The following is a 16,460-nucleotide window of genomic DNA, read 5'->3' as shown; positions in this document are numbered from 1 at the left end:
TGAAATTTGAAGTTTATATGTGAAATTGAAGTTAAAAATCGTGTTTTTGCAAGGTTTTTGGGACGAAATCGGCTCGGGAATAGGCACACCATCTCCGGCGTTCTTCTCCGACGTTCGGCTCGGAGTCCGATTGCACCGTTCAAAAAAATATCGCGATATTTTGGAAATATCGCGATATTTTGACAAAACCATTTGGATACCTATTTAAATATCCATTACGCGAAAAACCGATAATATCGGCAATATTTCGCCGATATTATCGGCATTTTCTTCCATGTGTATAACTTAAAAAAGAGAAATGCTAAAGAGAATTTTTTAAAAAGTGAGATTCTTCATGAACTTCCGTTACATTATGTTTTTTGACATAATTGTCGTGTTAACATTATAAAGTATCATGCAAAAAAAAAAAAATGAGGTGACAGAGAATCCATGAATAGTCTCACTTTAAAGAGTCTCATTCATTTGTAAAATGAGGCATTTTAAATTCGATTATCTCCCAAAACGAATTCAGAACAAATTATTATTGTCAACATTATCAAATTAGCTGCAACTGACTTTCCATAGAACATGGCAACTAAAAGATTATTGGGCTGCTCCAAAAGTATTTCAACCACTCAAACGTTAGTCCAAAAATCAAATCAAGTTAAATACCAAGTAAGACTTACTTACATGGATGCATATGCATGACGAACTTATTTGAATGGATGTCTTTAAAACGTTAGTTATTTTTGTGATTGATAACATGAGAGACAAATTTAAACAAAAATAATCACTTATTGGGTTCATCCCGCACACTAGGCACTCTTGTTTTAACTTTAAGCTTTAATTTGTTCGTTCTTACACATCACCATCACTTTTGGCTTCGCCACCCTTCGTAGTGTCAGCCATTATGCCTTGACTTCAGTATCCACATGGGTATCCAGGTTGGGGTGTAAGCCGTTTGATAACTATTTCATGTTTAATTTTTGTTTTACTTTTATCCACATGGGTATCCAGGTTGGGGTGTAAGCCATTTGATAACCATTTCATGTTTAATTTTTGTTTTTTACTTTTTTGAAAACTGAAAATTGAAATCTTGTTTGGTAGCTACATTTAGTTTTAAGTTTTCAAAAAAATGAAAACTGAAAACCAAAAACTGAAATCTCAAGGCCAAATTTTGAAACCTAAGAAAGCAGTTTTCAATTTTTGTTTCTTTAGAAAATAAAATTTGAAAGTAGTTACCAAACAAGATTTAATTTTAAAGAAAATGAAAAACAAAAGTTGAAAACGAAATTGTTATCAATTACCTAGCGGCTCCTAAATCTTCAGTTTACACTCATTCATTTTTCCAACTAAATGAAAAGAAAAGAAAAATCTCTATCCAAACAACATGTATTAGTCAAAAAACGTAGGCAGGAATGGACCCATGACAAGTTTTTCTAACATATTAAATGAAACAAGTCCAAACTATTGACTAACCAAATAAAATTTAAGAGACACTTCTACGCCCAGAGAGTTAAAAGAAGACTTTGGCCTTCATCTTCTACTCTTCCTCTTCGACCTCTCCGCAGCCACGCTGCCAACAGACTCCCCCTCGCACACGCACAAGCACCTTACAAGGTAGTCACTTTTTCTTTACTGTTTGATTTCTCTCTTTCTGTTGTATGAAATAGGCAGTAATATTCTTTAATTTGAAGGTTTTTGGTATCATATATAAGATTCAATTTGGAAAAATTAAATTAGAAATTGGGAGTTTTAGTGTGAAATCAAATTCACACGTACCGTCGAGTTTTTTGTAAATTTTGTTAGCTTAAAATCCAACTCAACCGAGTTTCCAGTGGTTGTCTTTCTTGATTATACACTACCTAAAAACATATTGTGCTCATTAGTTAACCGAAAAATAAAACCAAATTAATCATTAATCAATTCCCGTTTAAGGTTTAATTAACTTGTGCTCCTGCGTACACTTATTTAATATGTTCAGTGCTTCCGCCGTCACACCTAGTTCAACTACAAACCTAAATCATTCACTCTGCTAATTTTTTTTAATCAATATTGTCTCTACCACTTAATTCCTTGTTAACTTGGCTTACTTGTTGCACTTATTGTTCTTTCTTTGAGAATTTGAGTCTCTAACTCTCAACCTCCTCTCTAAGTCTAGGTCCAGCGGAGATCATGAGCTCCAAGCAACATGCAGCCATTCTCTGCAGCCCGGGGATGGGGCACCTCATCCCTGTCCTCGAGCTCGGAAAACGGCTCGTCACGCACCTAAACTTTGCTGTCACAATCTTCATCTCCCCGTCTTCCGAGGCGGAACTCAAGGCAGCCACGTCCACAAAAATATTGGACATCGTCCAACTCCCACCCCCGGACATTTCTGGCCTCGTGGGCCCGGACACTTCAGTCCCTACAAAACTGGTCGTAATGATGCGAGAGCTACGACATGTGTTCCGGTCAGCCGTACGTGCCATGAAGTTCACCCCGACCATGCTTATCGTGGACCTGTTCGGCACTGAATCATTTCCCATTGCCGAGGAGCTAGGGATTCCAAAGTACTTGTTCTTTGCTTCCAATGCATGGTTTTTCTCGTTCTTGATTTGCTGTCTGACATTCGACAAGGAAGTCGAAGGAAACTTCGTTGACCACAAAGAGCCGTTGAAGGTCCCAGGTTGTAGGGAGTTCCGTCCGCAGCTCGATGTCTTTGATGTTATGTTGTACCGGACCAACCAACAATACCATGATTTTGTTGGGATAGCAAGCCGGATCCCCAAGTGTAGTGATGGGATCTTGCTAAACATGTGGGAGGAGTTAGAGCCCACTACTCTTGCGGCGCTTAGAGATGAGAACTTGTTGGGCCGGCACTTGACAGTGCCGGTTTATCCAATTGGGCCCATAATAAGGCCTAATGATTTGTCATGTTCAAAGGGAAAGGTGTTTGATTGGCTAGACAAGCAACCTAGTGAGTCGGTAATTTTCTTGTCGTTTGGTAGTGGTGGGGCTTTGTCGCACGAGCAAATGACTGAGATTGCTTGGGGCTTGGAGTTCAGCCAACAACGATTCATTTGGGTGATATGCGCTCCCACCACAACAACTGCGGATGCGGCCTATCTTACGACTGACTGTGATGATGAAAGCCCGTTGAAGTACTTGCCTGAAGGGTTTGTTGACCGAACCAAGGACCTTGGGCTTGTTATTCCTTTTTGGGCCCCACAAGTGGAGATTTTGGCCCATCCATCGGTCGGAGGGTTTTTGTCGCATTGCGGGTGGAGCTCAACTCTAGAGAGCCTAACCAATGGAGTGCCGATGATTGTTTGGCCGCTTCATGCGGAGCAGAGGGTGAACGCCACGCTGTTGACAGAAGAGTTCGAAGTGGCGGTGCGGTCGAAGATACCGCCGTGGAAGAAAGTGGTGGATAGAAAAGAGATAGAGGAAATGGTGAGGATGATTATGGAGGACCAAAAAGGCTTTGTTTTGAGGGAAAGAATGAAGAAGCTAAAAGAAAGTGCCGCAAAGGCTTTGGGAGAAGGGGGTTCATCTCGTAATGCTCTTTCTCAATTTGCAAAGCATGGCGAGTCGATGTACATGAAGCTTGCCAATGTTAATGTCCGACACTGATTTGGAGGCATTCTCTTGTAACTTAATTATCTCAATAATGCTTCCGAACGTGAATTCATCTTGTTTTGTGTTCTTGTTGTATTTGGAGTTGCTTTTAGAGTTATGATAAATAAAGAATTTTAATTAACGTATCAAATTTTATTGAACAACCTTACTAATAAAATGGCTTTTCTTGTTAAAGAATAAGGACCACTCTTGAGGGGGAACTTGTTGCTCTCTTGGCAAACAATGACCGATTCCAAACCATAAGAAAAAATCCGTTCTATGTGACAAATGCGTTTTTACATAAGGTCTAGTTGATTGCCGGATTTGTGCCAACAAGATAAGGTGTGTGCAAGTTATGGCGACTATGACAACTCAATGCAACACAATGTTTTTTAGGGTTGTATTGTTACTCAAAAAAACATTATTCATTCCTTCTTAATTTAAAGCATAAAAAAATTATGTAATTGAATTGTTGAGGCAAAACCACTGTGAATAAGTATTTGAAGCCCTTTGGTTAAATGCTACAACTGTGCTCATCATTGCTCCAATCTTTTCTAGGCTTAAGTTTAAATAAAATGTGCACGTAATATGTAGGATTTAACGAGGCAAACCCCAATATTAGAAAAATCTTCGGGCTCTCATGCCAGAACAAACAATAAGATAAATGAGTACGCTAAGACTTGCAAAACTCATTAACTAGACATACATATTAGTAAACAGTTTTGTCTCTGCGCTTTACTACTCATCTTTCTTCAGCATTCAAAGAGAATTGGCACGACATTAACGTTGTCGTCAAACATCTTCTTGAACTTTGCAAAATACTAACGAGATCATGCATAATGTATAGAATAAAATAATTTTAAAAAATTAACCAATTACACAAATAACAAGACAGATTTCTTAATTTATTTCTATTTAAAACACGATGAAAAACAACATAAAAAATATTATTTTCTCTTAAATATACATGTGCACATATATGCAGTAGCGGAGCCAAGGTGGGGGCAATGGGATTCCTTGACCCCAATGACCTTGTGGCCAAACAAGAAGAAGAAGAAGGAGCTGATAAAGTTTGTTTGTGTTTGTTTGATTAGTTTCTTGGGGTTTAGAACTTGACAGAAAAATGGAACAAAGAATGCAGAGATGTTGGACGACTACAAGGCTGTGCAAATTGCATATGCCATCACTTCATTTAATAAGGAATGTTTGTAAGGTTTGGTGCATTGCCAACTCCCAAAACATTTTTTTAAGAGTCTGGGGGACAAGAGAACTTAAACAAATATTACACCCATTCTCCTCCAGATTTGATCCTAGCCCTTCATTGGGGTTTTAAGCGATCTAATCTGGAATGCACACTTGTCACTCTCACACACACATACAAAGCATTTAAACTGAAAACAAGCCGTTGAGACTAAACCCTTTTTTTCTTCTTTCTTCTTCGATGCAGCAGCAACTCATCCATTGGAGCTCCACTTGCTGTCGTCGATCCTTGGAACTAGAAGCAGTTTAAGGTCCAACGGGAGCTGCTGCTCCATTTGTTAGCCATCACTCCATCAGCACCTCTTCTCCAGCCCCTGCTAAATCTTCCCACCACCGTGAATTTAAGGCCTGACAACCTCCAGATCGTCAGACCCGCGTTTTCGGCATGCCCTGTCTAGTAATGGAAGTTCAACTTTTGACCCCATTGTCTTAAATTCCTGGCTCCGCCACTGCATATATGTGTGAGTGTGATACGGCAGCTGCAGCACCAAATTTGTTTTCTTCTGTCAAAACAAAAAGCAGCAGCCCACTATTTCTCTTCGTTCAAAAATCAAAAGCAACAGCACATTTTTCTCTCATTTCCAAAACCAATGAATTCAAAATGAATAAATACCGACCCCAAAAGCTTTTCTAAGAACTAAAAAACATGCAGGAGCCTTTTCACTTTCACGAAAACGCAATGGCAGCCTCAAAGTAATGATTTCTCTTTTTGCTGGTGAAGGCAATAATGTTCGCGAGATTATTGACGTTGAACTCTGAAATGTCAAAAGAGTTTACGAAGAGTTTTATTTTGAAAGAATCTTTTTAGATAATTTTTAATGGAGAAGGTTAAAAATTTTAAAGCCAAAAAATGATTTACTTGTCAAAAAACTCATCTTTAACCGATGGTTAAACTATAATTCTATAGAGCCCACTAGACTATTATTTGGCTAAAAAGGCATCAGGCTAACCAAATGTAGCCCCATCTTAGCCCTTTTTTTTTTGTCCAGCTACTCAGTTGCAATAATTAATTCAAATTCAATGACTATATTTGAAAACATCCAACGATAGTTTAATTATATTAACTAATAAATTTAAAGTATAAACTTATAACAAATAAATTATTGACGGGAGCTATGTTAAGCCCCTTCGATTAGAGATGGTATATGAATATGACCTGACACTATTCATTTAAAAACAATTTTTTGTAGGACTATAATTCTAGACGGGGTTATATTTAGCCATTTCAATTGGAAATGGCCTTAGCACTTCTCTAAAACTTATTTTTAGCTACACTCATTGGAACTCAATTTTGATCACTTTGCTCCCTATAACTCAAAAGTTGTCAGTTTACTCTTTAAAACTCAAAGTTCCCTCCGCTTTGCCTATGGAATCGATTTTGATCCCATTGTATCCCCTAAAACTCGAAGTCGTCTCATAATTCGCTACACGTTGCTTTAGATTGTTAATTTCTTATGTGGGTCATTTTCATCTCTTCAATTTTTTTTTAAACTTAATATGTTTTGATTGTTAAATTCTAAAGCATAATAGAGATTTATAATCAAATTTATTGTACATGTGGCATAATCTTATTTGGTGTTGGGTCCAACAAATGTTTCAGAAGGCGATCTATAATTTAAAAAAAAAAATACAAGTCAAAGTGAAAAGAATTTTGAATTTCACGGAATAAAATGATGATTTTTAAATTAAAATAGGAAAATAAGATCAAAATCTAATTTCATTTCATGGAGTATAGTTAAAATAAAGGGAATTTTAACGAAAAACACCTGGTACTGTTCACTTTAACGAAAAACCACATTTTTACACTAAAAAGTCAATCCTGGTACTATTCATTTTACCCTTTATTTTGTCCTTATCATTAAAACTCAAAGTTTTCAAACACTTTTCATTAGTTTTCCTTAAAATTAAGCCTTTCTCTAACTTAAAACAATAGTGCAGCCGCTTTGTAAATTCTTTCAAAACGAAAGATGGCAGCACCGACCAAAAAAACCGTGCATATGCGGCACCCACGGTGCCAAAAGATTATTGGGTTGCTCCAAAAATATTTCAGCCACTCAATCATTAGCCCCTAATCAAATCAAGTTAAATACCAAGTAAGGCCTACATACATGAATGTATATACATAACAAACTTATTTGAGTAGATGTTTCTGACACGCTTGTTATTTTTGTGATTGAGAACATGAGAGATAAACTTAGACTATATTATAATTGAAACACACATTAGTTTAAGACATTAGACTCATGCGTTTTATTAGGAATTGTCAATTTTGCACAAGCAGTTCCAATAGCATCATAGGAATTGTAAGTGTTGTGTGTTGAGCATTGTACAACGGGAGTGCTCCAATATTTGTGCCTTTTTTTTAACAAACGATATTATCTACATTAAAGGAGTGGGGGAGTGGGCTAAGCCTCACACTGGGTTAGACAGAATAATGTAGTTTAAATTCGCATTTGGTGAGAATCAAACTTAAGACACTTACAAGTGAAGAGGAATACAACTAGGCCGTAGTATTAAGTAGCTTGTTTTTAGTTAGACTAACTAGTTATTCGGGGCTCCTCAATACAATTAGAGTTAACCAAAATACTCGCTTATTGGAATCCTCCCGCAAACTGGGCACTCTTGTTTTAGTTTTAAGTTTTAATTTAAGAAAAATTAGTATCCGGTCCCTAGTTTCTAATGTTCATTGACTAAGACCTTATTAGTTTTTAGATTTTGATCAAAGTCCCTAGTATTAATATATTAATGAATTACATGTAAGTTACATGATTTTTATAATAAAAATTAGTAATTGATTTAGAGTTTTAATACTCACACCCTTGTTAAACTCCTATATAATTTCAATTCAAACATTTCTAAAATATAAAAAATAAAATTAGAATAAGTTTGTACCGATGAAATCCCGTTACTGGATTTCACTATTGTAAACTACGTATTTGTATTAACGAGATTTTATATTATTTTCGAGAATTTATGTTAAATTTAAAGGGAAGTGTTATTAGCACTTCAAAAATCTCATTCTACACTCCTCACAAGTGTATTTTTCTTTTTAAATATCGAAAGTTTGGAGTATAGAATGAGAATTTTGGAGTGTCAATAACAATTCCCAATTTAAAAGAGAAAAAGAGGAGTATTGCTCTTTATACCATATTTTTGTACCACATTTTCATACCACCTTAGGTGGTATTTGATGTGGACAGTTACATAATTTAAATTAATCAGATTTTTAAATTTAGTTCATTATTTAATAAACTAATAATTAAGAAAAATTAGTTAATTAAATGATAATTGTGGTATACGAGGAGTCTTTCTCCTTCATTTCCTTGGGTTTTGCAAATTTTTCAGATGATGTGGCTGTCTACATCATATGTTACTTAAGGTGGTATAAAAATATAGTACAAAATATGGTATGAATAACATTACTCGGAAAAGAGAGGATTTTAATTTTCTTGTGGTGTGTTTCGGGGGAGACACCCTCACTTATTCATGTCTCTTCCATTCATTTCTGGAATTCTCCAAAACTCTCTCACTCCATCCCTCTCTTCCCTTCCTCATACGACACACACACGACCAACATGCATCGAAGCCACATTATCCGGCCAACCTAGATCATCAAACCATCATCACCGTAGTCCCTATCTCGCCACGAACTCCCCCTACTCCCTGTTCTTGGAAAAGGAAAAAAAAAACAAGAAAAATAAAAACCAAACACAGAGATAACAAATGGAGGAGCTCCCAGAATCATCAAACTTACTTTTGGATGGTTTCAAACGAGTGGTGCTGAAATTACGAGAGATAATGTTATCAGAGGATGCAACCTGGTACGGGTCAAGGTGAAGGGGATGAGGATGAAAAATTTTGGAGTAAACAATGACCAATTCCAAATCACAAGAAAAAATCCGTTATATACGAAAGTTGCGTTTTTGCATAAGGTCTAGTTAATCACTGTGTTGGTGCCAACAAGATAAGGTGTGTGCAAGCTGTGGCGACTATGACAACTCAACGCAACACATTATTTGTTAGAGCTGTTATTGTCATTCGTTATCTAGAAGTGCTAATAACAATTTATTTCGTTGTTATTGTGTAAATATTAGTTAAATATGATAAAATTAACGGCTCTTAAGCAAAAGTCGGCTGCTTTCATAGTTTCATGAAGTGCAATTGATCAGTAGGCACTTGGACACCTTTTAAAATATAGAGACAATCACAAGATGTCAACAAACTCTCTGAATTGGCTAAGCAAATGAGGGATCAACAAGCAACGCCAAGAGTAAACAAATTGTTTACCCCCCCCAAAAAAAAAAAGGAGTACGTAAACAAATAACTTAAATAGTGTAAAAATGTTGGTTTGTTGAAAACATTGGTAATTTTGACAACGGTGGCATTGTTATGAATGCCCACAAACAGAGACTTTCAATACCCATGCAAATAGGAAATTGACTTTGGATGCAGGAGATCATCTATTTTCAAAGTATATGCTGTAAATTTTGAATGTACAATTAATGGGTTTGATCGGAGCTGCTCTATAAATGTCTGCAATATGATACAGAGAGAATACATCAGAAAGAAGGAAAGTTCAATAAGATCATCTATTCCTCCCTCTTAATTTGTTATCCCCTTGTATTTTAATTACAGTGTGATATTTTACATCTGCTTCGCACCTATCAAAAAGGTTATCCCTCTAACTTTGATATATTTATAACACGTTATCAGCACGAGTCTCTAAATATAACCATGTCTCATTTACATTCATCAAAAGAAATCATTCTCTCATTTCTCTCCGTCGAATGAAAAAAAATGTTTCCTCTAAGGTTTTTCCTGTTCATCTTCTTCCTCTGCCTCAACTGCGCGGGATACCCTCGCGACGAACTGTTTGCTCCATGCCTGCTCATAGTTCTCCAACTAGTGGTTACATACATCTTTGATTACTTGTTTGGTTTAGATATTGATTACTAACCCAGTATTTATTTATGTTGATTTTACTGCAATCCAAGATGGTGCGGTACAATCGCCAAACTTGAACTGCAAATTTCATCTTACTGCAATCCAAGATGGTGCGGTCTCATCGCCTATCTTGGACAGCAGATCTACTTTTACTGCAAATTTCAGGTGGAGCAGTATAATCGCCCACCTTGCTCTGCAAATTTAAATTTACCTGCTGTTTAATTTCATTGCAATTTTAGGTGGTGCAGTATAATCGCCCACCCTGCTCTACATATTTCAATTTTCTTGCTACTTGAGTGGTGCGGAATAATCGCCCATTCAATGTTACATTCTTTCAATGAGAATGGTGCGGTACAATCATCATTCTCATTCACACTGAAAATCTCGAGCCAGAAGTTTCGAGTGCTTATCATTTTGGCCTGAAGATCAAAATGAAAAAAATTTGTAAGAACCAGAAGTTCTAACATTATATTCATCTAGGAATACATATTATTGCAAGTTCTTACACGTCTCATTTTCTTTCAGAAAAGAAAATGGTGAACTTGGCGATGCTTGAATATGCTGCCCTGGACATTATCGGGAAGAATTACCTTACCTGGGTACTGGATACCAAGATCCATCTGGAAGCAGGGAATCTTGGAGATACCATCAGAGAAGAAAGCAACTCATCCTCTCAAGATTGGGCGAAGGCCATGATCTTTATTCGCCGTCATCTTGACGAGGCATTAAAGAGCGAGTACTTAATGGTTGAAGATCTGTTAGCTCTCTGAGAGGCCTTGAGAAGCAGATACAATCACCAAACAACGGTGATTCTTCCAAAAGCTCGCTATAAGTGGTCTCACTTGAGAATCCAGGATTTCAAATCAGTGGCAGAGTACAATTCTGCGTTGTTCAGGATTACCTCTCAGATGAAGCTCTGTGGGGATACCATTATTGAGGAAATGTTGCTAGAAAAGACTTACAGCACATTTCATGCCAATAACGTGCTCCTGCAGCAGCAGTATAGAGTGCGAGGCTACACTGAATACAACCAGCTGATATCTGTGCTCCTGGTAGCTGAATAGAACAATGAGCTCCTGACGAAAAACCATAATTCCCGACCTACTGGATCTGCACCATTCCCAGAAGTGAATGATACTTCCCTCGAAGTGAACGCCACATCCTCTGGTGGTGATAATCATAAACGAGGACGTAGCCACAAATGAGGTTGATGGAATAGGAAAGACAAGAACCATGGTGTTCAGTTTCACAACCAGGTTCCGAGACATAATTCTGGCCCAAGCTTTAAAAATGTGAATCGTCACAAAGGCAAAACTCACATGAACAATGCTCCCAGGAACTCTGAAGGAGCCTGTCATAGGTGTGGTGGCAATGGGCATTAGGCGCGAACTTGTCGTACCCCAAAACATCTGGTGGAGTTGTATCAAGCCTCCCTCAAGGAGAAGGGTATCGAGACCAATTTTCTCGACCAGGCTAAACCAATAGATATACCCGATCCAGTGTTTGATTTATCAGGGCAATTAGACATAACTCACCTAGATGTTTCAGACTTCATTATGGAAAAGGGGAATGAAGTATACCGGTCCGACTAAATCGTTTATGTTTGATGTACTTTTATTATGCTGAACTTGTTGTCTAAAACTAGTTTTTCAGATTCAATAAAAGTGGTATGAAAATTTCCTGTTATAAATTGTTTGTTAACTGTGATTCCATTTACTCAGAAAGCATAGATAAAAACTGTGGTTATTCTCAGAACATGAGAAATGGCGGAGATATTTGTCTTGCAGACAGTGCAACCACACATACAATACTTCGTGATCGAAAGTATTTCTCAAGCTTAATGCTTACAAGAGTAGGGGTAACAACAATATCAGGACCTTCAGATGTAATTGAAGGCTCAGGGAAAGCCCAGATTATGTTACCAAATGGAACAATATTGTCCATACAAAATGCATTGTATGCTACTCGATCTACTCGAAATTTGTTGAGTTTCAAAGACATACGTCTAAATGGATACCACATTGAAACGAAAAGTGCAGAAAATGTGGAGTATCTATGCATTACCTCCAATGATACCCAGAAGCGTATATTAGAGAAGTTGCGTGGTTTTTCGAGTGGATTATATTATACATACATAAGGACAATTGAATCACATACTGTCATGAACCAGAAGTTCATTGATTCAAAAGTTTACATGCTTTGGTATGACTGTCTAGGTCATCCAGGATCCACCATGATGCGTAAGATCATTACCAACTCTAATGGACATCCATTATTGAGCAGAGACATTGCTATCTCAAATGATAACCCTTGCAAGGCTTGTTCTCAAGGGAAGTTGGTAATTAGACCATCACAACTAAAGGTTGATGCTGAATCCCCATCATTTCTGCAAAGAATTCAAGGGGATATTTGTGGACCTATTAAACCATCTTGTGGACCATTTCGATATTTTATGGTTTTGGTTGATGCATCCACCAGATGGTCACATGTTTGTCTCTTATCTACTCGGAATGTAGCTTTTGCGAGATTTCTTGCTCAGATAACTAAGTTATGAGCACAGTTCCCAGATTATCCCATTAAGTTAATTCGACTTCATAACGCTGGTGAATTTACGTCTCAAACTTTTGATGATTACTGCATGACATTGGGCATTGATGTTGAACACCTTGTTCCTCATGTCCACACTAAAATGGGACCTCAGCGTAGACTGGGAATTTATGTGGGTTTTGATTCACCATCTATCATTAGATATTTGGAACCCTTGACATGTGATATGTTTACAGCACGTTTTGCTGATTGTCACTTTAATGAGACAGTCTTCTCGTCGTTAGGGGGAGAAAATACCGTTCCAGAAGAATGGAAATAGCTGACATGGGTTGTTCCCACCTTGTCTCATTTTGATCCTCGAAGCATTCAATGTGAAAATGAGTAAAAAGGATCGTTCATTTTCAAAGCATTGCCAATCAAATGCCAGATGCATTTAATGATGCTATGAAAGTGACAAAATCACATATACCAGCTGCAAATGCACCTGCAAGAATTGATGTCCCTGTTAGACAAAATAAAGTGGCAGCGAATGATTCATCTGGTGCACGCCTGAAACGTGGTAGACCACCAGGTTCAAAAGATTCAGCCCCTCGAAAGAGAAAGACGAGAGCACAACTGAATCCAAATGAAATCATTCAGGAAGAGAGAATGAATGACAAATCCATAATTCATTATTCTAGACTTCCAGAAGAAGAAAATGTCCTTGATGAGACACATGTCCCTGAAGAGACAGTAGTACATGAAAGCAAAGAAATCTCCATAAATTATGCATGTACTAATGAATTGTGGGATCAGAATGAAATAATCATTGATGATATGTTTGCATTCGCAGTAGCCACTGAAATCATATTAAGTGATGATATTGAGCTCCGCTCTATTGATGAGTGCAAACAGAGACAAGATTGGCCTAAGTGGAAAGATGCAATCTAGGCAGAATTAAATTCCTTGGAAAGGCGAAGTGTTTTTGGACCAGTAGTCCAAACCCCGCCTGATGTAAACCCCGTGGGTTACAAATAGGTATTCATAAGGAAACGCAATGAGAAAAACGAGATTGCTAAATATAAAGCACGACTCGTTGCACAAGGTTTTTCACAAAGACCTGGAATTGATTATGAGGAGACATACTCTCCTGTAATGGACGCAATTACGTTTCGTTACTTAATAAGTTTAGTGGTTTTAGAAAAACTTGACATGCGACTTATGGATGTCATCATTGCGTATCTATATGGAGAATTAGATACTGACATATACATGAAAGTCCTATAAGGACTCAAGTCGCCTGAAATAGCTAACAAACCACGAGGTATGCTCTCGATCAAATTAAGGCGATCATTGTATGGGCTGAAACAATCTGGACGAATGTGGTATAATCGTCTCAGTGAGTATTTGATCAAAGAAGGGTATATCAACAATGTCAGTGAGTATTTGATCAAGGGGATATTTGTGGACCTATTAAACCATCTTGTGGACCATTTCGATATTTTATGGTTTTGGTTGATGCATCCACCAGATGGTCACATGTTTGTCTCTTATCTACTCGGAATGTAGCTTTTGCGAGATATCTTGCTCAGATAACTAAGTTACGAGCACAGTTCCCAGATTATCCCATTAAGTTAATTCGACTTGATAACGCTGGTGAATTTACGTCTCAAACTTTTGATGATTACTGCATGACATTGGGCATTGATGTTGAACACCTTGTTCCTCATGTCCACACTAAAATGGGACCTCAGCGTAGACTGGGAATTTATGTGGGTTTTGATTCACCATCTATCATTAGATATTTGGAACCCTTGACAGGTGATATGTTTACAGCACGTTTTGCTGATTGTCACTTTAATGAGACAGTCTTCTCGTCGTTAGGGGGAGAAAATACCGTTCCAGAAGAATGGAAATAGCTGACATGGGTTGTTCCCACCTTGTCTCATTTTGATCCTCGAAGCATTCAATGTGAAAATGAGTAAAAAGGATCGTTCATTTTCAAAGCATTGCCAATCAAATGCCAGATGCATTTAATGATGCTATGAAAGTGACAAAATCACATATACCAGCTGCAAATGCACCTGCAAGAATTGATGTCCCTGTTAGACAAAATAAAGTGGCAGCGAATGATTCATCTGGTGCACGCCTGAAACGTGGTAGACCACCAGGTTCAAAAGATTCAGCCCCTCGAAAGAGAAAGACGAGAGCACAACTGAATCCAAATGAAATCATTCAGGAAGAGAGAATGAATGACAAATCCATAATTCATTATTCTAGACTTCCAGAAGAAGAGAATGTCCTTGATGAGACACATGTCCCTGAAGAGACAGTAGTACATGAAAGCAAAGAAATCTCCATAAATTATGCATGTACTAATGAATTGTGGGATCAGAATGAAATAATCATTGATGATATGTTTGCATTCGCAGTAGCCACTGAAATCATATTAAGTGATGATATTGAGCTCCGCTCTATTGATGAGTGCAAACAGAGACAAGATTGGCCTAAGTGGAAAGATGCAATCTAGGCAGAATTAAATTCCTTGGAAAGGCGAAGTGTTTTTGGACCAGTAGTCCAAACCCCGCCTGATGTAAACCCCGTGGGTTACAAATAGGTATTCATAAGGAAACGCAATGAGAAAAACGAGATTGCTAAATATAAAGCACGACTCGTTGCACAAGGTTTTTCACAAAGACCTGGAATTGATTATGAGGAGACATACTCTCCTGTAATGGACGCAATTACGTTCCGTTACTTAATAAGTTTAGTGGTTTTAGAAAAACTTGACATGCGACTTATGGATGTCATCATTGCGTATCTATATGGAGAATTAGATACTGACATATACATGAAAGTCCTATAAGGACTCAAGTCGCCTGAAATAGCTAACAAACCACGAGGTATGCTCTCGATCAAATTAAGGCGATCATTGTATGGGCTGAAACAATCTGGACGAATGTGGTATAATCGTCTCAGTGAGTATTTGATCAAAGAAGGGTATATCAACAATGTCATTTGCCCTTGTGTGTTCATTAAGAAATCCAACTCTGGATTTGCTATAGTGGCAGTATATATCGATGATATGAACCTAGTTGGAACTTCTGAATAGCTCCATAAAACTGCTGAATATCTGAAAAGCGAATTTGAAATGAAAGACCTTGGGAAAACAAAATATTGTCTCAGCCTGCAGATTGAGCATTGTGCTAGTGGAATTTTGGTCCACCAATCAGCTTACATTGAAAAAAATTCTGAAGCGATTTGGCATGGATAAAGCTTATCCACTCAGCACACCAATGGTCGTTCGTTCTCTGGACATTAAGAAAGATCCATTCCGTCCAAAAGAAGATGATGAAATGGTCCTTGGTCCAGAAGTACCATATCTGAGTGCAGTAGGTGCTTTGTTGTATTTAGCACAATGTACTAGACCAGATATAGCTTTTTCAGTCAACTTGTTAGCCAGGTATAGCTCTACTCCAACAATCCGTCATTGGAAGGGTGTTAAAGATGTATTGCGATACCTTCGTGGGACAACAGACATGGGTCTCTTTTACTCAAAGAACTCCACAAATGACCAGGTCCTCGTCGGATATGCAGATGCTGGTTTCCTCTCTGATCCGCATAAAGCCCGCTCACAAACTGGATATGTGTTCAAGAATGGAGATACAGCAATCTCATGGCACTCAACAAAGCAAACCTTAGTCGCTACATCTTCAAATCATTCAGAAATACTTGCTTTACATGAAGCAAGTCGTGAATGTTCTTGGTTAAGATCAATGATCCATCATATTCGGAATTCATGTGGTCTAACTTCGAAGACAGATAATACAACTGTCATTCATGAAGATAATGCAGCCTGTGTTGCCCAAATGAAAGAAGGATTCATCAAGGGCGATAAAACTAAACACATATCTCCAAAGTTTTTCAGCACACATGAGCTTCAAAAGGCTAAAGTTATTGAAGTCAGACAAATCCGTTCTAATGAAAATCTGGCAACTTGTTCACCAAGTCTCTACCAAAGTGCACGTTTCAGAAGTTAGTGCAAAGTATCGGATTACGTCGACTTATAGTGCAAAGTATCGGATTACGTCGATTTACCAAACAACTAAGTTTGGAAAATGCGGAATCAGGGGGAGATACATCTCAGGGGG

The 16,460-nt window shown here is 37.7% G+C and overlaps 2 protein-coding genes and 1 long non-coding RNA gene across 4 annotated transcripts; 2 read left to right on the top strand and 1 right to left on the bottom strand.

Annotated features, from left to right (window-relative positions):
• The first annotated feature begins 1,458 nt into the window (after positions 1 to 1,458).
• Positions 1,459 to 3,730, top strand: LOC103401808 (anthocyanidin 3-O-glucosyltransferase 5-like). Its single transcript, XM_070815566.1, has 2 exons — positions 1,459 to 1,599; positions 2,141 to 3,730. The coding sequence occupies exon 2, from the start codon at positions 2,155 to 2,157 to the stop codon at positions 3,592 to 3,594; it is 1,440 nt and encodes a 479-aa protein (XP_070671667.1). The 5' UTR covers positions 1,459 to 1,599; positions 2,141 to 2,154; the 3' UTR covers positions 3,595 to 3,730.
• A 4,368-nt stretch (positions 3,731 to 8,098) lies between these two features.
• On the bottom strand, positions 8,099 to 8,733 carry LOC108172428 (uncharacterized). Of its 2 annotated transcripts, none has more exons than XR_001788978.3 (2): positions 8,594 to 8,733; positions 8,099 to 8,507 (listed from the first exon to the last, which is right to left on the bottom strand). It is a non-coding gene; the product is annotated as an uncharacterized lncRNA (long non-coding RNA). The 2 variants fall into 2 exon arrangements; XR_001788979.3 differs by having other exon boundaries at positions 8,099 to 8,502; positions 8,594 to 8,715.
• Positions 8,734 to 10,316: 1,583 nt separating this feature from the next.
• On the top strand, positions 10,317 to 10,847 carry LOC139191106 (uncharacterized). The gene is made up of 2 exons (XM_070811641.1): positions 10,317 to 10,540; positions 10,679 to 10,847. The coding sequence occupies exons 1-2, from the start codon at positions 10,317 to 10,319 to the stop codon at positions 10,845 to 10,847; spliced, it is 393 nt and encodes a 130-aa protein (XP_070667742.1).
• Positions 10,848 to 16,460: the final 5,613 nt, after the last annotated feature.

This window comes from Malus domestica, chromosome 02 (assembly GCF_042453785.1).
Source record: "Malus domestica chromosome 02, GDT2T_hap1".
NCBI lineage: Eukaryota > Viridiplantae > Streptophyta > Magnoliopsida > Rosales > Rosaceae > Malus > Malus domestica.
Note: the sequence above shows the minus strand (reverse complement) of the source record. Positions and strands in the feature narration are given on the sequence as shown.

Bases quoted from the DNA above. Each gene is read 5' to 3' on its own strand.
- LOC103401808 (XM_070815566.1), top strand. From the start codon at position 2,155: ATGAGCTCCAAGCAACATGCAGCCATTCTCTGCAGCCCGGGGATGGGG.
- LOC139191106 (XM_070811641.1), top strand. From the start codon at position 10,317: ATGGTGAACTTGGCGATGCTTGAATATGCTGCCCTGGACATTATCGGG. The intron at 10,541-10,678 runs GTTAGCTCTCTG...TGCGTTGTTCAG, and splicing joins TACTTAATGGTTGAAGATCT to GATTACCTCTCAGATGAAGC.